The sequence below is a fragment of the Hordeum vulgare genome, chromosome 2H (assembly GCF_904849725.1).
Source record: "Hordeum vulgare subsp. vulgare chromosome 2H, MorexV3_pseudomolecules_assembly, whole genome shotgun sequence".
NCBI classification, from domain to species: Eukaryota; Viridiplantae; Streptophyta; class Magnoliopsida; order Poales; family Poaceae; genus Hordeum; species Hordeum vulgare.
Genome location: NC_058519.1, coordinates 448,445,208 through 448,468,234, shown reverse-complemented (window position 1 = coordinate 448,468,234; position 23,027 = coordinate 448,445,208). Strand labels below are relative to the sequence as shown.

General features: G+C 45.0%; 2 protein-coding genes and 1 pseudogene across 2 annotated transcripts; all 3 read right to left on the bottom strand.

Annotated features, from left to right (window-relative positions):
- Positions 1-14,180: 14,180 nt before the first annotated feature.
- LOC123428088 lies at positions 14,181-16,709 on the bottom strand (annotated as a pseudogene).
- Positions 16,710-19,189: 2,480 nt separating this feature from the next.
- On the bottom strand, positions 19,190-19,659 carry LOC123428086. Its single transcript, XM_045112250.1, has 2 exons — positions 19,636-19,659; positions 19,190-19,486 (listed from the first exon to the last, which is right to left on the bottom strand). Exons 1-2 carry the CDS (start codon positions 19,657-19,659, stop codon positions 19,190-19,192), a joined length of 321 nt encoding a protein of 106 aa, XP_044968185.1.
- An 87-nt stretch (positions 19,660-19,746) lies between these two features.
- LOC123428085 (GDSL esterase/lipase ACHE-like) lies at positions 19,747-20,175 on the bottom strand. The gene has a single exon (XM_045112249.1). It carries the CDS (start codon positions 20,173-20,175, stop codon positions 19,747-19,749), a length of 429 nt encoding a protein of 142 aa, XP_044968184.1.
- Positions 20,176-23,027: the final 2,852 nt, after the last annotated feature.

Genomic DNA, 23,027 nt, shown 5'->3' with positions numbered 1-23,027 from the left:
AATAAGAATTCCCAAGGCACTCCCACGGGTGGAAAGATTTGATTGCTAAGGTTGAAGTTGTTCTATGATCAAGTTAAAAAGCTTCAAGTCATCCATAACCACAGACTCAGCTATTTGAATAGATATATCTTTGCATGGGTGCACCAAGTTATCCATACACATTACATAATCCTTTCAAGCGAACTAATCATATTATATTACACACATCAACGGGTTTTTGCTCGACTATGATGCTTCCCCTACATTGCATCCATGTCTAGGAAGCCACCCAATTGAGTTTAACTTGACTCAAGAGTCTGACCCTAGATCTTAGTCAGACTCAACCGTGTGTGGGAAGCGAACATAGATATGCTAGAGCCCTAAACGAGGGATAGATATCTGTCGCGCCATAATTTCTATATTTGTGCAAGCCATCCGAGGTATACCACTCCAATGGTAAGATCCTAACCACCAACTTACCTTCGTATACCAAGAAACAAGAAACTATGTGCATCCCAAATGGAAAGCTTGAACTAAGTTTGGCCCCTCGACAAGTCTGAGTTTTCAGGTACTAGGTCCAAAGGCCCCCCATAAAACCTCTATAAGTGCATCCAGTGCCCCCTTTGAGGTTCTGGAGTATTGATGGAAAAAATGGTTAAGGGAATAATGTGTTTGTGAGTATGCATAGATGGAAGTCCCTGAAGATTTGGTTTAACTGAAAACAGTGACCCCTAAAAAAATGTGAAGGAACATTGAAGGATTCAGTGCGCCCCTTTGAAGAATTAACAAAAGAACTAGGCCGTGAAGAGTTAGCTCATTTTCTAAATCTTTTGTTCATCTTTGAATTATAGGGAAATTTGTAATGTTAAGGGGGTCCACGTCATACAAAGTCAATATTTTCAAAGTGTCCTCAATCACAACTTATTTCTTCAAGTGAATATTTGGAAAATGTTTTTAGGGAAGATCGTTTTTCTAATAATTTTCGGTAAAGAGTTTCAGTTACCTTGTACTTCAATTTTATTGCAAAATATTATTTATAAAAATGCAAAAAATGAAGAAAAAAACTACCACATTATCCTTAAATATCTTGTACAATTAGCAAAACTAGTAAGATTGACACATTTGTGATGTTATTGGGGGCACATGTGAAGTTTTATCTGTGATACATAACTTATCGTTGGTCCATGGGGCGTTCTGTTTGGACGAATACCTTCACTGGATGGTCTAACATTTGCTACCTTGCGTCCCACGGGTAATCACACCTCTAGCCATTCCGGCATCAAAGGACCTAAGATGGGTGCATATATGTTGGCGATTTTAACTGAAATTGATTTCATATAGTTATGCGTTTCGGATTGGCAATTATCAAACCACTTGACAAGCAAATGCACAAACAATTCAAGCGCAGCATGTCCTAGATGCAGGCCCATGTGATGCATCTATTGTACTAAGATATCAAATTTCCTGGATTTGGATCCTTCTAATGCACCGGGGGCCATGGGGGTTGCTGGGGCCTTGTTCGATTGACACAGGGTTAGGATGGGTTTGAAAGGGATTGAGGTGGATATAATCTGATACAAATCAAAATCCACCCCAATCCCCTACAATCCTCTTAAAAAGAGGTGTAACCGAACAAGGCCTAAGGGTGTAAGCGTGTGCCTCGTTGCTTGAGGCTTCATTTTTTGTTTTTTCTTCTATTTTCTCTTTTTAGTTTTCCATTTTCACATTTTAATTCATGAACTTTATTAAAAATTCATGAACATTTTCTAAACACCTTCAAATTCATGTTTTTTCTAACAAATCCGTGAACTTTTGTTTAAAAATCATCAAAGAGATAATTCACAAATATTTTGAAATTTTACAAACAATTTTAATATGGGAAACGTTACCTTTCAACCCCACGGATCCTGCTCTCGCGTCCACCGCCTCCTTTGTTTGCCATGTGGCCGGGCGGACGAGCCGTGACCCGTTTTCCTGAAACAACTCCATTGTTTCAGGACGTTGTTCCTTCAGCTTGGAAGTAGTTGCAGAAGGAGGGAACCCAGGCATGGCGACGACGGCTTCCACCGTAAGCAAGCCAAGAGCTCGCCGGCCGCCCCGCCGCCAAGAGCTCGCCGGCCGCCCCGCCGCCTAGAGCTCGTCGGCCGCCCCGCCGCCAAGAGTTTCCCTTCTCGCTAGGTAGTGCTTCTGCAACTTGACCTTTGTTGCAAAAATTCCTAAAACATGACCTTTGTTGCAAAAAATTCTTCGGCAAAAACGAAGAAAAAAAATCCTGCAACAAGCAAATTGTTTCTGAAACTCGACAGTTGTTTCAGGAATTGTTAGGTCCAAAGTTATTTTTTTTACAACAAAACGATTGTTTCTGCAACTTGACCGTCGTTTCAACAAAACGATTTTCATTGTTTCTGCTCGCCTCGATCGTACGGTCGTGCGGGTGACGGATGTATATAAAACATCCGTCGGTGGATGCGTAGCAGCCCCCTTTTAATATTGTGATTTTTTTGAAACATGCAAACTTTATTTCAAACTTGCAAAAAAATATATATTCAGGAATATTTTTTAGATCCAGAAACATTTTAAAAAAATCATGATATTTTTGCAACATTTTAAAAATGTTTAAAATCTATGAAGAGCTAGCAAACTTAAAAAAAATAGTCGGATTTTTATAAGATAGTAGTGGGGCGAGTAGAAAAAATGTCACCACATGAGTGGAGCAAGGAGGCAAGATGACCGAGTGCGGGCTTTGTGGGGGCGGCATATGTGAAAATTATAGCAGCAATTCGCCGCTTTCACCATAGAATAGAGACCCCCCCCCCCCCCCCCCCACCAAGGGGCACACCGAATGACCACGGACTGACACCAAGGCCAAAATGTATGAGGACAACATAACATAGCACCGAACGATTCCACTCTCCTCTCACAATAAATACCATCTCTAGCAGCACCTTAGTACAATATCCTCTAAAAAAAAAATACAGTCTCTAGCAGCGCCCTAGTATGATATACGAACGACGAAAAACGCCACAAGAACATAATTAAAACCCAAGCCAACGCAGATAAAACCCAAACGAAACAACTGATCACAACAACCTGCTAGAGAAAAAAGACAATCCCACGATTGAAGAAAGGTGCAACGAAGTGTGAGTTAACCTGTCGGACCGTGGTCGCGATGGGGTGCCCCTTCCTTCTCTTGCTCCCCTCTTTGATTGCTTCCACGATTACTCTTGGCCTCTTCCTCAATAGTGCGCTCCTCCACGTCCCAGTTTGCATCGTATCCAACGATTCGATCACTCAGAGTGGCGCTCCAAAGGATCAGGCTAGTGCCTTAGGTCCTAGCGTGCTCCTGTTGGTGTGCCTAGAGCCAGGTCAGAGGCTGTGCCCCGCATGGTGTAGCCTCAAGCCCTCAACCAGCCCACCGGATCGGATAGTAGCAAGGTCCTACTTCTGAATCGGAATGGGAGATGTCCGTTACGAATGGATCTTTGATGTGAATGGTGTCATGCATGTCGTTCTTGAGGCATCTAGCCTAAATTGGTGATGTTGCGGGATGCAACCGTAATGCTCCTTTGTTGGTTTTGGTGGTTCTCACTCTGACCAGTTTGCTTTTGACGATGAGATGCAATCTACAACTAATGACTTGATGCAGAGGGTGGGTTTGTGCAGTGGTGGGAGTGCAATTTCTAGCCCAGTGTTGATGTGGGATTGTGGAAAATTGGTTGCGACAAAACATGATTGAGTCCGAGTTGACGGTGCTTCTTGAGTACCCGGCCTCGACCTCCGGAGTGAAAACTTTAGGTTTGACCAGGGTTGGTTATGCATGACATTGACAATGTTGTTGTGTCGTTATCTAGTTGAAGGCACTGGTTGGATATACTCGGACTTGTTCTTCTCGGTGAAAACTAAGAATCTGGGATTTGGTGGATGAATCCGGTGAACATAATGCTTGGGCGACATTTCTTTCTTGAAGGTGTTGTTGTTAAAGAATCTCATTGTCTTTATGGTGTCCACAAATGGTTGATTCGGATATGATTGTTGTTGTAGTTTGGCAATTGTAGTTGTTCGCTTTGGGGTTATTATATTTTCCTCACTTAGACGGAGTTTTGGTGTTGGGTGACTTTTATATTTGTCGGTGTGTTTTTATGTGTTTGCATTAGTATTGGTTGTGTGCATTCTAAATGTGAAGAGGTCGTGCGTGTGTTTATTGGGTTTGTATCCACTTGATAGTTCATTTAAAGCTAATAAAATTCATCCTTTATAAACATATAAAGTTCTGGGACTAATGATGTGAACTGGAATGTGTAACATTTCTGTTTCCTCGAAGGTATTTTCAAACCAGTGATGGTTGTTCCACATCAGGCTAAAACGCATTTTTGATTCCACATAGGGTTATCTCTAGCATTGTTTCTTATTGACCCACACCTGTGATGAGGAGAAATTTGATTATTTGTCACTTTTAATACGGGGTTTCGCAAAATTACCACTGTCAAGATTGACTTCGTAAAAATGCCATCCAGGTTATGTGCACTTTGATTACTATGCCATTTACCTCCTTTTATTGATTTCCTTTTCCTTTTCCTATTTATAGGCATTGGAAAAGACCAAAATGCCCCTGATGCTATCTACACGTACTTGCGCATGCAATCAGACTTCAAGCGGACGAGAGCGTGCTGCCGGCCGACAATACCATCCTTGACCCCTATCGCCTGGATGTATTGCGTCAATCGTTGGACGCCATCCCCATCTCCTCGATGTTGTGTGACCCCGATCTCCTGGATGCTGCTGATTTCTTTGATGACACATGTCGCCGATCTTGTTGGCATCGCATGCTGCCCATCGCCCGGTACAGCAGTGGCGACATGAACGCAATCTTTCTGAATATGTAGCAGTTGAGTAATGTTAGACTTACGAATAAGCTCTACAAAATCTTACGTTCTTCCCTTAAACTACTACTAATCTTCCCCTTGATTTTCAGCGGGGGTGGGCCTCAACCTCCCCTTAATCCAATCAAACGTGGCCAAGTCTGACTAACCTGTAAGCATACTTAATTTTTTTACGTGGATGTAGCATCTCTCGTAGCAGATTATGCTCAGTTTATGTCGTTTAATACTGTTTGTTTCAAAATTTTGGTCTCCTCAATACATCGAATGGAATGCTACAGTACAGTTTTTCTCATCTTCAAATTAAGGTGTGAAAAATTGATTCAGTGCCCCCTCATCTCATTGACTTCACTTCCCATTAGGGTGGTAATAGCTGAATCCACTGGTGTGCGACTTTCAGTCCAAAAACTTGCACCAAGAAAATTTGGAATGCTATTCAATTATAGCTAGAACAACATCCTGGAACCAAAACGAGAGCATGGCAGCTACAGTCCTACAAACAGCAGCACATCTGGCAGCTGATACAAGAATGAGAAACTTGGTTTCTGAGACAAAATATGAACGGATGATTTAAGAAAAGTGGCATGATCAAGACCCGAGCACAAGGATAATCTAAAATACCAATGTAACGCAACTCTATTTCTCTACTAAAACAGCACTTGTACTCACTCTTTCAATTTAGAAAACTTAATCTTCCACCTCTAGGTAAACTTATCGTCCTTGCGCTAGGCAGTCGCCCAGAAGAATTCTTACCGGCGGACGGCAGCTCCTACGCGGTCACATGCCCATCCCTCCTCGGCTCCTCTTGACCCCCGGCGAGCGGCCGAACAGGGGGGTGCGACGGCGTGCGAGCAGGCTACCGAACACGATTTTTTTGTGTGGCTCGTTCTCCTTTTTGTCGAACCAGCTGCATACGGATATTAGTACGTGTACACAGCCTTAGGGTAATTTGGTCTTTTCCGGTGCCTTTAACTAAGAAAGAACAAAAGAAATGGATAAAAGAAGGGAAATGGCATAGTAATCAAGGAGGTAACGATCTGGGTGGCAATTTTGCGAAGCCAATCATGAAAGTGGCAATTTTGAGAAGCTTCATATTAAAAATGGCAAATAACCAAATTTCTCCTGTGATGAGGGTGTATCTCGTGCGGTCAAACAGGTTGTCCGCTTGACCGGACTACCATCTACTGCCTGTGAGTAGTAATTCCATTTAGGCTCTATTTGGATCATTGTTTTATTTCTAAATACCCATGCAAAAAATACATGCCTCGATCAGTCATTTTGTTTCTGGCCTAAATTGCTAATTAGTCGGTATGATACACCTGTAAAGAAAACATCTCTGTATTAAATTACCTCGCATGAAATCCCATCTAGGTGTCGCCTCCCGGTGTCCCTGCCAAACTCCGGCGCAAGCTTCTTCCCCTGGTGGTCCACCTCTCCCACCGCCTCTCCGGCAAGCTTGCGGAAGAGCCTCAAGTCTCTTACAGCCTTAACCGCATGTAATATCTGAAAACACCGAAACAATGTTCTGTTCAATAACCTCCGGCCATCTACCAACAAGCTCGTCTGCACCATCCAAGAGGCTAGGCTTTGGGCACGGGCCGGAGCAAAAGGGCTAGATGTGTTATAATTAATGGGCTTGGCCCATCTACAAAATTCTGAAATATCAAATGAGCCCATGAGTAAAATGGCAAATGGTGGTGTGGTGGTGCTAAAGTTTAGTTCCATACCACTAGTTGAGGAAGAGTTAAACCTCTTTATATGATGAGTTCTCCCTACCACTCAAAGTGTGTGTTGAGAAGAGAAAGGAGAAGACCACACGCACGCAATCGCTCGCCTAGCTTGGCCAGGCCGCGCGTACGTGCGACATGAGCGTGAATGGTCCGCCGAATTCTGGTCCCTTGCCTAGCGAGGGCACAACCTTCCTTGCCGATTTTTTTCTGTGTTGGTAGACAAGTTGAGAATTTCTTGTCCGGTAAGTATACAGCTTGGAAATCAAGTCGGTTTGAGATCCTGATCGTGACACGGTACCGGCTTTGATCCTTCTACATATACTGCTTACGGTGGTCGGCCAAAGACACCGAAAACACCTAGGGTTTTGCCTCTTCTCACAACTTGCGCCGCCGTCGTAGTCTACCTCATCTCGAACGCCGGCTGCATCAGCGTGCGAGAGAGCAGGCCTCCGGAACCGTTCGTCCTTGCGATCCTGCACCGGGAGAGGACGAATTAGGTTTTTGGGAAGCGCCTTGTGCGACTGCCCAAATCCTGCACCACGGGTCGTCTACCGTCCAAGTCGGGCAGTGCTACTCATCGTCGTCTTCATCGCCATCAACAAAAGATCGTTGCCAACATCATCATCAACACAGCCGTTCCTACTTCAACTAACGAACAATACGTTACTCGTAATCTGTTAATATTACTCGTTGTAGTTGCTACTTCGTGCTGATGATGATCTGCATGTTCGATTCCTCTTCTAGATTGCTAGAGTATTGCATGCTATCTTTTGTTTTGGTCATGAATTATTTACTGGAATTAATCAGGAACTTGCCTAAATTTCCAACAATCCAAAAACCTAATTGTAGGCAGTTTTCTGAATTAATATGGTTGGATTTGCTGACGCACTGAGGCCGGATAAGTTTACCGGTGTGCACTTCAAGAGGTGGGAAGTGAGATACACGTTGTGGCTTACCGCTCTGTAAGTTTTCCATGTTAGTGCTAGCATGCGAGAGGGAGCTTTTGATGAAGATCAGAGAAAGTTCGAGGAAGCCAACACTATGTTTGTGGGATGTGTTTTGAGTGTTTTTGTTGACTGTCTGTGTGATGTGTACATGCACATACAAGATGGAAAGACACTGTGGATGCACTGAAAGATAAATTTCGTGCGACAGATGCAGGCAGTGAAATGTACATCATGGAGAATTTTCATGACTACAAGATGGTGAATAACCGTTCTATGGTTGAGAAAGCTCATGAGATACAGTGTATTGTGAAGGAATTCGAACTCCTTAAGTGTGATATACCCGATAAATTTGTGGCTGTGTGCATGATTACAAAGTTTCCCCCTTCATGGAGAAACTAAGAGACAGGAGATATCAGTTGAAAATCTGATTGCATCTCTTGATGCTGAAGAGAAAGCTCGGGCTAAAGAAACTACTGAGAAAGGAGGCGAGGTTCAGCCTAATGCCAACATGGTACAAAGGTATCCACAGAAAAAGAACAAAGGAAAGAACACGCCTATTTTCAACAAACCTATAAAGACTACTACCTTCAAGAAGAAGTTCAACAAGGCTGAGCTAGAGTGCTACGCCTGTGGGAAGCTCGGACACTTTTCCAAGGAATGCCCAGAACATGCAGACCGCAGAGGGAAAACAATCTCCAAGACTGTCAACATGGTGACCGCTAGGAATATTCATGGGTATGGTAATTTTTCTATTTTTCTTTAAGTATTTCAATCATCTTCATGGTGGATTGATTCAGGTGTTAACGTTCATGTGTGTGCTAACGTCTCTTTGTTTACTTCTTATCAGGTCGCAAGGGATTCTTTTGTCCTAATGGGGAATGGGTCGTATGCTTCTGTTCGTGGCATTGGCACGATAGATTTGAAGTTTACTTCGGGAAAGATCATGCAACTAAGGAACGTGCAGCATGTCCCTACTATGAATAAGAATCTAGTTAGCGGCTCCCTTCTATGTCAAGATGGGTTTAAAGTAGTTTTATAGTCAAATAAAGTAATTGTGTCGAGATTTGGATAATTTATAGGCAAAGGCTATGAGTGCGGAGGCTTGTTTCGCTTTTCCCTTTCAGATTTTTGCAATAAGTCAGTAAACCAAATTTGTGCTAGTATTAATGATGATACAAGTGTTTGACATTCTTGTTTATGTCATATTAATTTTGGTTTAATGTCTCGGCTATACAGTATGAGTTGAATTCATAATTTCACGCTTGCCAAAGGTTCTAAGTGCCATAGTTGTGTGCAATCGAAGCAACCTTGAAAGCCTCACACGGCTGCCGAGGAGAGAAACTTGGTACCTCTAGAACTCATACATTCTGATCTATGTGAGATGAATGGTGTGTTGACAAAAGGTGTAAAGAGATATTTCATGACACTAATTGATGATGCGACTAGATTTTGCTATGTTTATTTGTTGCAACCGATAGATGAAGCTCTAGATAACTTTAAGATTTATAAAGCTGAAGTTGAAAATCAACTAGAGAGAAAGATCAAGCGTCTTAGGTCGCTTCGTGGTGGAGAGTATTTTCCCAAAGTATTTGATGAATTTTGTGAGGAACATGGTATCATTCATGAGAGTACGCCTCCCTATTTTCCCCAATCAAATGGGGCTGCCAAGAGGAAAAACTGCATGTTGACTGACTTGGTGAACGCCATGTTAGACACTGCTAGTTTATCTAAGTCATGGTGGGGCAGGCTTTGTTGACTGCATGTCATGTCCTGAATAGAGTTCCTAAGAAAAATAAAGAGAAAACCCCTTATGAAGAGTGGGTCGAGAGAAAACCATCACTTTCTTATTTGCACAGTTGGAGATGTTTGGCAAAGGTCAATATTCCTATCCCTAAGAAATGCAAACTTGGACCAAAGACAGTGGATTGTGGTTTTTTGGGTTATGCTGAACGGAGCATTGCTTATAGATTTTCAGTAGTTAAATTTGAGGTTCCTAATATGCATGTAGATACTATAATGGAATCTCGTGATGAAACATTTTTTGAGAATATATTTCCTATGAAATATATGCATAGCATGGCTAGAATTTCTTCTCAGATAAATTCCGAATATAGTACATTTGATGATTATATTGAACAAACACCCGAGGGAGTCCGTGAGAAGGATAACGATGAAGCTCCTGTAAGGAGCAAGAGACGAAGGGTTGCAAAATCCTTTGGTGATGATTTCATCGTATACCTTGTGTACGATACTCCCAAGTCTATTGAAGAGGCATATGCATCTCCGGATGTAGATGATTGGAAAGAAGATATTCATAATGAGATGGACTCAATTCTTTCTAACGGGACTTGGGAGTTAACTGAACGACCTTATGGTTGTAAACCTATGGGTTGTAAATGGGTGTTCAAAAAGAAGTTAAGGCCTAATGGGACTATTGATAACTACAAGGAATGACTTGTGGCCAACGTCTACACTCAGAAAGAAGGCGAATATTACTTTGACACCTATTCACTTCTTGCTAGAATAATCACCATTCGGATGCTACTTTTCCTGGATGCCTCTTATGGTCTGATCATTCATCAAATGGATGTACAGACAGCTTTCCTAAATGTAGAATTGGAAGAGGAAATTTATATGGATCAGCCTGATGGTTTGTGGTAAAAGGAGAAGATAGAAAGGTGTGCAGGTCGTTAAAATCTTTGTATGTTCTAAAACAAGCACCTAAGCGACGACATGAGAAGTTTGAAAGAACTCTGACTTCTGTCGGATTTGTCATTAACAAGGCTGATAGGTGTGTATACTATCGCCATGGTGGAGGCAATAGTGTCATATTATGTTTGTATGTGGATGACATATTGATCTTTGGTACAAACATTGTTGCAATCAATGAGGTCAAGTCTTTCCTATCAAAGAGTTTTGACATGAAAGATCTGGGCGAAGCCGATGTGATCCTAAACATCAAACTTATCAAGAATGAGAGTGAGATTACTCTAACGCAATCTCACTATGCTGAGAATGTCTTGAGCCGTTTCGGCTTTATGGATAGCAAGCCTTCTCCAACACCTTATGATCCTAGTGTGACACTTAGAAAGAACAAAAGAGAAACGAGATATCAATTAAGATACTGTCAAATTGTCGGTTCACTCATGTACCTAGCTAGCGCTACAAGACGAGACATCTTTTTTTGTTGTGAAAAAACTGAGTAGGTTCATGTCCAACCTGGGTAATGATCATTGGCATGCACTAGAAAGGGTCTTGCACTATCTGAGAGGTACTATGAGTTATGGAATTCACTATTCAGGGCACCCCTCTTTGCTAGAACGATATAGTGATTCAAATTGGATCTGTGATGTTGATGTACTCTACACTACAAGTGGGTATGTATTTACTCATAGAGGTGGTGTAGTGTCATGGAGATCTTGCAAGCAAACCATATTGACAAGGTCAACTATGGAAGCAGAACTAACTGGTTTAGACACAGCCATTGTTGAGGCAGAATGGTGCGTGAACTCTTGATGGACTTTCCTGTGGTTGAAAAACCCGTACCGGCTATTATTATGAATTATGACAACCAAACGATTATCGCTAAAGTGAATAATTCTAGGGATAACGCAAAGTCATCAAGACACGTGAAGAGACATTTGAAATATGTCACGAAGTTGAGAAACTCCGGAGTAATAACTGTTACGTATATTCAAACAGACAAAAACCTCGCAGATCCCTTTACAAAGGGACTATAACAAAATGTGATAGATATTGCATCAAGGGAGATGGGTATGAGACCCATAGATGTTACACCATAGTAGTAACCCAACCTTTTGTTGGAAATATGCCATAGAGGCAATAATAAAATGGTTATTATCATATTTCCTTGTTCATGATAATCGTCTATTGTTCATGCCATAATTGTATTAACAGGAAATAGTAATACATGTGTGAATGAATAGATCACAATGTGTCCCTAGCAATCCTCTAGTTGGCTAGCTCGTTAATCAATAGATGATCATGGTTTCCTCATCGTGGACATTAGATGTCATTGATAACGGGATCACATCATTGGAAGAATGATGTGATGGACAAGACCCAGTCCTAAGCATAGTACTAGATCATATTGTTCGTATGCTAAAGATTCTCTAATGTCAAGTGTCTTTTCCTTCGACCGTGAGATTGTGCAACTCCCGGATACCGTAGGAATGCTTTGGGTGTATCAAACGTCACAACGTAACTGTGTGACTATAAAGGTGCACTACGGGTATCTCCAAAAGTGTCTGTTGGGTTGGCATGAATCAAGATCGGGATTTGTCACTCCGTGTGACGGAGAGGTACCTCTGGGCCCACTTGGTAGAACATCATCATAATGAGCTCAGTGTGACTAAGGAGTTAGTCACGTGATGATGTGCTACGGAACGAGTAAAGAGACTTACCGGTAACGAGATTGAACAAGGTATAGGTATACCGACGATCGAATCTCGGGCAAGTTCTATACCGCCAGACAAAGGGAATTGTATACGGGATTGATTGAATCCTTGACATCGTGGTTCCTCCGATGAGATCATCGTGGAACATGTGGGAGCCACCATGGGTATCCAGATCCCGCTGATAGTTATTGGTCGGAGAGTGTCTCGGTCATGTCTGCATGATTCCCGAACTCGTAGGGTCTACACACTTAAGGTTCGATGTCGCCAGGGTTATAGGGAATTGTTATACGAGGTTACCAAAGGATGTTCGGATTCCCGGATGAGATCCTGAACGTCACGAGGAGCTCCGGAATGGTCCGGAGGTAAAGATTGATATATAGGATGGATGGGTTTGGACGCCGGAAATGTTTCGGGCACCACACGCAAAGTGTCGGGACCATCGAAAGGGTTCCGGAGGCCCACCGGGAGGGGCCACAAGCCCCGGAAGGCTACATGGGCCAAGTATGGGAGGGAACCAGCCCCTAGGTGGGTTGGTGCGCCCTCCACACTCGGCCCAGGCGCACCAGAGAGGGAGGAAGGGGAAACCCTAGGCGCTAGAGGGCCTAAGGCCCACCTAGGGGTGCGCCAACCCCTCTCCTCCCTGGCCGCCACCTCCTCTCCCATCTAGGGTTGCCGTCCCCTCAAGGGGGAAACCCTAAAGGGGGCGCCACCCCTTCCTTCCCCCTATATATAGTGGGGTTTTTGGCCTTTGGAGACACGGTTTTCCATCTCTCTCGGCGAAGCCCTGCCAGGAGACCTCGTCTCTCCATCGACACCACGCCGTCGTGCTTCCAGAGATCTTCCCCAACCTCTCCCTCCTCCTTGCTGGATCAAAGTGCAGGAGACGTCACCGGGCTGCACGTGTGTTGAACGCGGAGGTGCCATGGTTCGGCACTAGATCGGAATCACACGGCGATCTGAATCGCCGCGAGTACGACTCCATCAACCGCGTTCTAGCAACGCTTCCGCTTAGCGATCTTCAAAGGTATGAAGATGCACTCTCCCCTCTCTCGTTGCTAGTCTCTCCATAGGAAGATCTGAATATGGCGCAGGAATTTTTTTTGAATTTATGCTACGTTACCCAACACCTTTGTGATCTGAGATCGCGTGAATTAGGACCTAGGAAGAACAAGCTATTGGTTAACAAATGAGAGTAATAAGTGACCGTCTCTAAGTGAAGATGCAAAACTCTGAGAGTTGTAAGGCGTAAGTGCTGCAAGGCAGGTTGGCAACATGCCTTAATGTGATTATGTTGGCTATTACTAGAAAAATTGCCCATGCGTTGCAACGGGAGAAGAAAAAAAATACCACATACCTTTAACCAGCAAACCACGACAACCACTATGAAAAGGTGCACATCTAGGTCATCATAAACATTCTTGCTAAACCTCGTGCCAGTCATTTGAATAATTACAAAAAGTATACTACATGACCTTCTATATTATTGTTCAAAACCTAAATAATGAATTTTATATATGCCCATGCTTGTACAATACAAAAGGTAAACTTGATTATATGTGGTTAATTTATTAGCTAGTCGATCAAAGTAAGGCGCAAAAGAAGGTTTCAGCCTTCAAAGTAACCTTTCAAGGGGAGACGAATTCGTTACTCAACATTGTTTGCTGCGTGCAACATAAACGGACATTAATTATGTAGTACGGTACAGACGTACATATCAAGCTCGGACTGACAATTTGAACCAAGGCACCATGGCCACATCGAGCCTTCCCCAGAAAACTTGAGATCCGCAACATTGTAAGAACACAGAATCGGTAACTATAGTCTAATGCCCATCCGATTCAAGGAGTACACCACCCGCAGGACGTTGGAGTTCCCTACTTCCAGACCCAGTTGATAGACTTGTAGCGAAGCGAGCTTCTTTGCCAGCCTCCATCCGAATCGGCCCTTCAAGTGTTGCGCCACGATCACAATTCACAACATGTGTCAGTATCAGATGGTCCGCCGACCAACGAGCAAACCATCAATGTATAAGACACGGCGATGATGAGGTAGAGGTACTTACGATCCTGGCTGTGTCAAGCAGGTTACTGAGGACATGACTGGTGAAAGGATCATGCACCAGCTCGATAAGCTGTGCCACGTCCAGGTTTCCGAACGCCTTAATGAGGCGCCGTAGCAGCTCGCCCTCGGACTCGCCAGTCGTCTTCACGAAGAGTGACTGCACGACGTAGTGCCCGTGCTGGTGGCGTGACAGACCCACGAGGTTCGTCTTGATCCGATCCAAGATGATATATCTGTTCATATCGGTGCCATGCTCGACGGCGGTCTGCAATAGGTAGTTACTGCGGAGCATCGATAGACCATTATCAGTTTTAGCTTTGCCATTCAGGTGAGGTCAGACTTGAGACTCCAGAGCGGGCAGATAACTGAAGTAAAGTTCAGAATCATTGAACACAGGTTAACGCAAGGATTGAGAATCAATTAACCTGAATCTGCCCCTCGCCATCACTACGCGGCGGGCACTGACGGCCGTCTTGAAGCTGTCGAGCTCGCCCACCATAAACGCGTGCCTGAAGCATACTGCCAAGCTCATCGACCCGAATTTTCAGTTCATTTTCTAATCTTGCGAGCTCTCTCTGTAGATGCTTCAGTGGTGCTTTGTCAGACATCACTACATTGACCTGTGCATTTGTAACTACCTCCTTTGCGCAAGTCGCAAACAGAAGTGTGTTCCTGGATTGCTCAATATGAGTGTGTGCAGGGCTCATGGTGCAGACAATGGCGTGTCAGCTTTGAATCTCTATAAGGGATATGACCATTTCTTCCCTTCGTGCAAGAGGAACATAGTAGTTCAGACTAAGGTGTAGTTGATATCATTTTCATGTTAATATATTACCCTTTGTCTTCTTCTTTTTTTACCCTTAGTCGGAAAAATTATTTATTACCCTTTGTCGAGAAAAGGTATACAGTGAATACAAAAGAAAGAAGGAATATATGTGCAAACAGCTGTAATGGTCATCTTCCAAAGAGCAGACAAAATGAGCAGAAAGGAGAAACGTCAAACTGTAACAGAAAATGGAATTCAAAATAACTTTATCTAGTGAATACAAAAGAAAGAGGAAATATATGTGCAAAGTCTGATAATTTTTATGAACGGACTCTATTTACATAAGAACTAAACCACTAGGATTACAAGTTCTTGCAAGAAGAAAACAAACCAAACAAACCTGAGTTGGCGAACAACCTTTCCGAGTGTTAGCAGACTTCAATTCATATGACTACCTTCTTTTAACCTCATACCAGCTGAAGCAGTCTGAGATGCTCGCTCACTTTCAGCTAGGTCAACAAAGTTCTGTCCAGAAGAAGAACCTCAGAGATGATGGAAACATGCTAGTACCAAATAATCATGAATATAGAAAGACATTCCGTACCACACAAGACACCAGGGTGCTCGATTTGCTTCTTCCTAAATACTGTTTAACAGAACTTTCGATTGTCTGAATGTAACAAAAACTTGTCAACAAAATCACCTTTTTTTGCGGGTGGGTCAACAAGTGTAGTGTAAAATAAATATATAAGAGAGCCACTAACCAGCCTGAGTATTTGGTGGGACCTAGAACTCTCTTCGTTCAAAGCCGTTTCTCCAATCTCTCTTTGAGCTGCATTACATACCAAATTAAGCAAATGATTCAAAGAACAAACATGGTGCATGTTTTGTTTCTAGAAATTTTTGCCCGCACCTTCACACATTCCAAGAAGATCCCTAAGATGGTCCTTGTCCCTCAATGTTTCCTCGGTAAGCTTTTCAACAGTAGTCCCTTTCTGTTTGAATTCAAATGATGAAGTGGGAGATCAGCCTAGGGTTGGGTAAAAAATAGTTATAGTAAGCTTAAGCAAAGGAGAATGGAGTACCTCAGGATCGTCAAGCAGTCTAAGAGGTGTCGTATCATGGCTCAGAAGATCCCTCACAGCTTCATTATATATCTCTATTGCTGAGAATTTCAGCACGAATTCTCTATCAGGGTGTTGTAGCAATGACAAACAATGAGGCAAATATCATCTCACGAAGTGAAGTATAACATCATCCGTGCCACGCATACGCACACGCACACCTTCTCTATGTAGTCATAAATGTCCATAACATTGTACTCAGTAATTCCAGTCATTGTGTAAGTCTTTCCGCTGCTTGTTTGCCCATATGCAAATATGCTTGCTGTCGATAAGAGATTCATGTGCAAATGCTAGTTGGTCAACATCAGTTCATCCAAAGACCAAATTAGCGACGTAACGGAGTTGCATCGTTTGTTTTGTACATACAGTTGATTCCACTGACAACTGATAGAGAAACTTCTTTTGCTCCTTCCTCGTAGACCTGTCTAGTAGAGCAATTGGGGCCAAACACCCTGTCTGAAAAGGACACGAAAGAAGAACAAACTGAGAAATCTGACTGCCGAATGAAATCCCTGCGAGGTTTCAACATCAAGAACAACAATTGTGGCCAACATTGCCATGCATTATTTGCAAAATTGAGCTCTGCCGGTGCTTCTGCTTACCATAGGTGTAGGCGGTGGGGAACATGGCGCGGTCAGGGACGGTACTCCGGAACATGACGGTGGTGGGGCTGATGCACTCCCAGTCGGAGCTGTCGCCGGACTCCCTGCCGTTTAGGGGCCGCACCCGCACAGAAACCATGATCCTCTCCTCCTTCGCCTCCACCTTCTCCCATGCCGCCGCCGCATCCTCCTCCCCCGCCCCCATCGCCCTTCTCAGCCCTGCACCCCTCCACCCAAGAACAGTATCAAAATCGCCCCTCTTCCTCTGCACCCGTCACCACCGACCAACACCCCCTTCCCCTCGGAACAGCCATCATTGTAAGCAATAATCCAAAGCCGGGCGGCTGGTGGCAGGTCCTTGTGCCCGAGAGGGCCGTGTCTGTCGCCGGGTTTCGGACATGGACGGCGATCCGGCGAGATCACCCTGCCCAGACCCAAGGTAACAATACGACCGGGCGGCGGACGGAGGAGGCGTGCTGGGGGTACGGAGGACGGAGGTGGCGGTGGGGCGGTCGCGGCCGCGGCGGAGGGTGGAGGGAGAAGGGTGCTCCTGCAGAGAAAAGAACGAAGAGAGGTAGATGCGTCAGAGAGAGAGAGAGAGAGGGCAGGGGAGTGAAAACGTGAGGAAGGAGAAGAGAAGGGTGCCGGGATGACCTGGTCGCTGCTCCTGGCCGACGTCGTCACAAGGCCGCCGGACCACGCAGGCGCCGATTGGATCTGACTCCTCGCCTCAGAAAACATATAGGGTCTTAATCATAAAAGTGAAACGTTTTCCTCACTAAAGAAAGGACTGCGGGTTTATTAACAGAAAATGGAAGGGTCTTTTTGCAAAAATGCCATGACGGACGACCAAAAACCCAATTTGCTTTATTATTAGGAAGAGATAGCAAAGATGTTATCCAACAGAGCAATCTTGAAAGAACACACCTATATGAGCTCCGATTATAAAACGTCGCAATCTAGGAGATTTGGGTAATCTATAGTAAGCTCCCGAAGAGACCAGGGAGTACGACGTATATGCTCCAAACCATGGGGTAGTCTACTGGCAGCGAGGTACTGGTTAAGACTTTGAGTGAAAACTGGTCACACAACACTAGACATTCAAGACATAGTCCATTGTCAAGTTGTGGATGGATGTAGCTTAAAGTTCTAGGCAGAAGTTCAACTTAACAGTCTCTGCGGTATATTAAACAAGTGGACAGAAAAGGCAAATCTCTAAATGGGAATTTCAGATCTTGTGGGGAATTGTTAGAATTAATGTGCTTGGCCCATCTACAAAATTCTGAAATCTCAAATGAGCCCATGAGTAAAATGACAAGTGGTGGTATGGTGGTGCTAAAGTTTAGTTCCACACCGCTAGTTGAGGAAGAGTTGAACCTATTTATATAGTGAGTTCTCCCCATCACTTTAAGTTTGTGTTGAGAAGAGAAAGGAGAAGACCACACGCGCGCGCTTGCTCGCCTGGCCGGGCCGGGCGGTGCGTACGTGCGTCATGCGCGCGAATGTTCCTCTGAATTCCGGTCTGTTGCCTTGCGGGAGCACGGTTTCCTTTTGCATTTTAATTTTTATGTGTTGGCACACAAGTTGAGAATTTCTTGTCCGGTAAGTATACGACTTGGAAACCAAGTCGGTTTGAGATCGTGATCGTGACACGGTACCGACTTTGGTCCTTCTATATATACTCCTTACCATGGTCGGCCAAAGACATCGAAAACACCTAGGGTTTTGCCTCGTCTCACAACTTGCGCCGCCGTCGTAGTCTACCTCATCTCGAACGCCGATGTGCATCGGCGTGCGAGAGAGCAGGTCTCTGAAACCGTTCATCCTTACGATCCTGCACTGGGATATGATGAATTAGGTTTTTCGGAAGTGCTTTGCGCGACTGCTCAAATCTTTCACCACGGGTCGTCAACCGTCTAAGTCGGACGGTGCTACTCATCGTCGTTTTTATCGTCATCAACAAAAGATCGTTGCCAACATCATCATCAACATAGCCGCTCCTGCAGCAACTAACGTACAGTATGTTACTCGTAATCTATTAATGTTACTCGTTGTAGTTGCTACGTCGTGCGTGATGATGATCTGCATGTTCGATTGCTCTTCTAGATTGCTAGAGTATTGCATGCTATCTTATGTTTTGGTCATGAATTATTTATTGAAATTAATCATGAACCTGCCTAATTTTCCAACAAGATGTAATGATTCCTAGTCTAAAATCAATGTACCGAGGTTGAGCAGACTCCTTCCATGCTCATGTTTTGCTCTTGGGGACGTAAATTTGTGTACCCGTCCTCAAACGGCTACTTGGACATTCATTCTATCTATCAATAAAATGATACACAACAATGTGTATTCACGAAAAAATTTACATCCATCACAAGCACAACCCTAATTTTCCAAGTTTGTAGAATTCATGCATTCCACATGGATATCCACTAGCGAATATTGTAGCTAGCTATCTAGATATAGGAGAACCTAACAAATAAAACCTCCCTTTTGTTCGCATGCTAGCTAGGATTAATTTTCCCCTAATAATAAAGCACGGAACGCTTCTGTCGTACGTCGTCGATATTTTTGCACAAAAGCCCCTTCATTTTTGGGTATTCAATCCGCAGTCCGTCTGTAAGTCGATCTATCCTATTCGCACGAGAACGTGACGGTTCCTCTGCCGTGCCCCCATCTATCCTATCCAGCAGAATCCGCCGCATCTCGAGCTCCCTCGATGGCGCGCGTCTCCAACGTTCCGGGCATCAGCGGCCACCTCCGTGGGCTGGGGGGCTTGGATGGCTGCTGCTGCTGCTGCTTGTGGTGGGCGAGGAGGTCGTCGTCGCCGCCGAGGCTGGCGCGGGAGAGCTCCTTCTTGTTCTGCTTGCGCATCTTTCGGATCTTGGAGAAGTCCATGGAGTAGTTCGGCATGGCTCCGTTCTTCATGTCCCAGTCCCCGAACGCCGGGACCATCATCCACGCCGTCGCCCCCTCCCCCTGCACGCACGCACGCATCGGAATCTTCCATCAAGCATCGGCACAACCAGATCGCGAAAAAAGGAAAGAAAATCCATAGACGGATGGACAGCAGGAGGATTCAATCTCCCCGCAAGGATTCGTCGGGTGGGGATGGGAATTGGGCTCACCTCCTTGTGGCTCTCCTTCTCCATGGATGATCTGGCTCTCGGAGATGCACATATATTATCCTCCTCCTCCTGCTGCTGGAGCCGTGGAGCAGATTTGGAAGCTAAGCTAAGCTAGGCGAAAAGGCGAGCTAGATGGAGCACCACAGCACAGTGCGGGTCGAGGATGACGCGGCCGTCGGAGAGCCTGCCAGTGGGGTGGTGGAAAAAGGCGCGCCCCTCCGGCGGCGCGATGCGGATCCCCATTATCGCCGCCACCCCGCCCGTGTCCGAGTTGGAGTCGTCGAAGTTGAACACCACCACCTCCTTCGGCTTCCTCGCCACCTTCGCCGCCGCCTTCGTGGGTGCCTGCGCCATCCCCTTGCTCTTCCAGTGGTCGCCGGCCCCGGCGGGCGCCGCCGCCGTGGCGAGGGCGGAGGTGGTGGAGAGGGCCGCGCCGCTGCCGGCGGCCGGCATGTAGCGGAGCGTGGCAAACATGACGGCTCCGGCCACCGCCCCCAGCACGCAGTAGTACTGCAGCCGCAGCAGGCTCGTGTTCTTCATTAGCCCGCCGCCGCCATTGCCTGTGTTGGAATTATGCCCTAAAGGAAATAATAAATATAGTTATTATTATAATTCCTGTATCAAGATAATCGTTTATTATCCATGCTATAATTGTATTGAATGAAGACTTATATACATGTGTGGATACATAGACAAAACACTGTCCCTAGCAAGCCTCTAGTTGGCTAGCCAGTTGATCAAAGATAGTCAGGGTCTTCTGATCATGTATAAGGTGTTGTTGTTTGATAACTGGATCACGTCATTAGAAGAATCACGTGATGGACTAGACCCAAACTAATAGACGTAGCATGTTGATCGTGTCATTTTGTTGCTACTGTTTTCTGCGTGTCAAGTATTTGTTCCTATGACCATGAGATCATATAACTCACTGACACCGGAGGAATGCTTTGTGTGTATCAAACGTTGTAACGTAATTGGGTGACTATAAAGATGCTCTACAGGTATCTCCGAAGGTGTTCGTTGAGTTAGTATGGATCGAGACTGGGATTTGTCACTCCGTGTGACGGAGAGGTATCTCAGGGCCCACTCGGTAATACAACATCACACACAAGCCTTGCAAGCAATGTGACTTAGTGTAAGTTGCGAGATCTTGTATTACGGAATGAGTCAAGAGACTTGCCGGTAAACGAGATTGAAATAGGTATGCGGATACTGACGATCGAATCTCGGGCAAGTAACATACCGAAGGACAAAGGGAATGACATACGGGATTATTTGAATCCTTGCCACTGAGGTTCAAACGATAAGATCTTCGTAGAATATGTGGGATCCAATATGGGCATCCAGGTCCCACTATTGGATATTGAACGAGGAGTCACTCGGGTCATGTCTACATAGTTCTCGAACCCGCAGGGTCTGCACACTTAAGGTTCGACGTTGTTTTATGCGTATTTGAGTTATATGGTTGGTTACCGAATGTTGTTCGGAGTCCCGGATGAGATCAAGGACGTCACGAGGGTTTCCGGAATGTTCCGGAAACGAAGATTGATATATAGGATGACCTCATTTGATTATCGGAAGGTTTTCGGAGTTACCGGGAATGTACCGGGAATGACGGATGGGTTCCGGATGTTCACCGGGGGGGGCATCCCACCCCGAGGAATCCCATAGGCCTTGGGGGTGGCGCACCAGCCCTTGGTGGGCTGGTGGGACAGCCCAACAGGGCCGTATGCGCCAAGGATAGAAAATCAAAGAGAAAGAAAAAAAAAGGAGGTGGGAAAGGAGAGAAGAACTCCACTTTCCAATCCTAGTTGGACTAGGATTGGAGGAGGACTCCTCCTCCCTTGGTGGCGCAGCCCGACCACATACCTCCACGGTTTTACCTCTAGATCGTGTTTCTGTGGAGCTCGGGCGGAGCCCTGCCGAGATAAGATCATCACCAACCTCTGGAGTGCCGTCACGCTGCCGGAGAACTCATCTACCTCTCCGTTTCTCTTTCTGGATCAAGAAGGCCGAGATCATCGTCGAGTTGTACGTGTGCTGAACGTGGAGGTGTCGTCCGTTCGGCACTAGATCGTGGGACGGATCGCGGGACGGTTCATGGGACGGTTCACGGGGCGGATCGAGGGACGTGAGGACGTTCCACTACATCAACCGCGTTCACTAACGCTTCTGCTGTGCGATCTACAAGGGTACGTAGATCGGAAATCCCCTCTCGTAGATGAACATCACCATGATAGGTCTTCGTGCGCGTAGGAAATTTTTTGTTTCCCATGCGACGTTCCCCAACAGTGGCATCATGAGCTAGGTTCATGCGTAGATGTCTTCTCGAGTAGAACACAAAAGTTTTTGTGGGCGGTGATGTGCGTTTTGCTGCCCTCCTTAGTCTTTTCTTGATTCCGCGGTATTGTTGGATTGAAGCGGCTTGGACCGACATTACTCGTACGCTTACGAGAGACTGGTTTCATCGCTACGAGTAACCCCCTTGCTCAAAGATGACTGGCAAGTGTCGGTTTCTCCAACTTTAGTTGAATCGGATTTGACCGAGGAGGTCCTTGTATAAGGTTAAATAGCAATTCATATATCTCCGTTGTGGTGTTTCCGTAAGTAAGATGCGATCCTACTAGATACCCATTGTCACCACGTAAAACATGCAACAACAAAATTAGAGGACGTCTAACTTGTTTTTGCAGGGTATGCTTGTGATGTGATATGGCCAACAATGTGATGTGATATATTGGATGTATGAGAGATCATGTTGTAATAGATAATATCGACTTGCACGTCGATGGTACGGCAACCGGCAGGAGCCATAGGGTTGTCTTTAAACTAACGTTTGTGCTTGCAGATGCGTTTACTATTTTGCTAGGATGTAGCTTTAGTAGTAATAGCATGAGTAGCACGACAACCCCGATGGTGACACGTTGATGGAGATCATGGTGTGGCGTCGGTGACAAGAAGATCGTGCCGGTGCTTTGGTGATGGAGAACAAGGAGCACGTGATGATGGCCATATCATGTCACTTATGAATTGCATGTGATGTTAATCCTTTTATGCACCTTATTTTTCTTAGAACGACGGTAGCATTATGAGGTGATCTCTCACTAAAATTTCAAGACGAAATTGTGTTCTCCCCGACTGTGCACCGTTGCTACAGTTCGTCGTTTCGAGACACCACGTGATGATCGGGTGTGATAGACTCAACGTTCACATACAACGGGTGCAAAACAGTTGCACACGCGGAATACTCGGGTTAAGCTTGACGAGCCTAGCATGTGCAGACATGGCCTCGGAACACATGAGACCGAAAGGTCGATCATGAATCATATAGTTGATATGATTAGCATAGGGATGCTTACCAGTGAAAGTATACTCAACTCACGTGATGATCA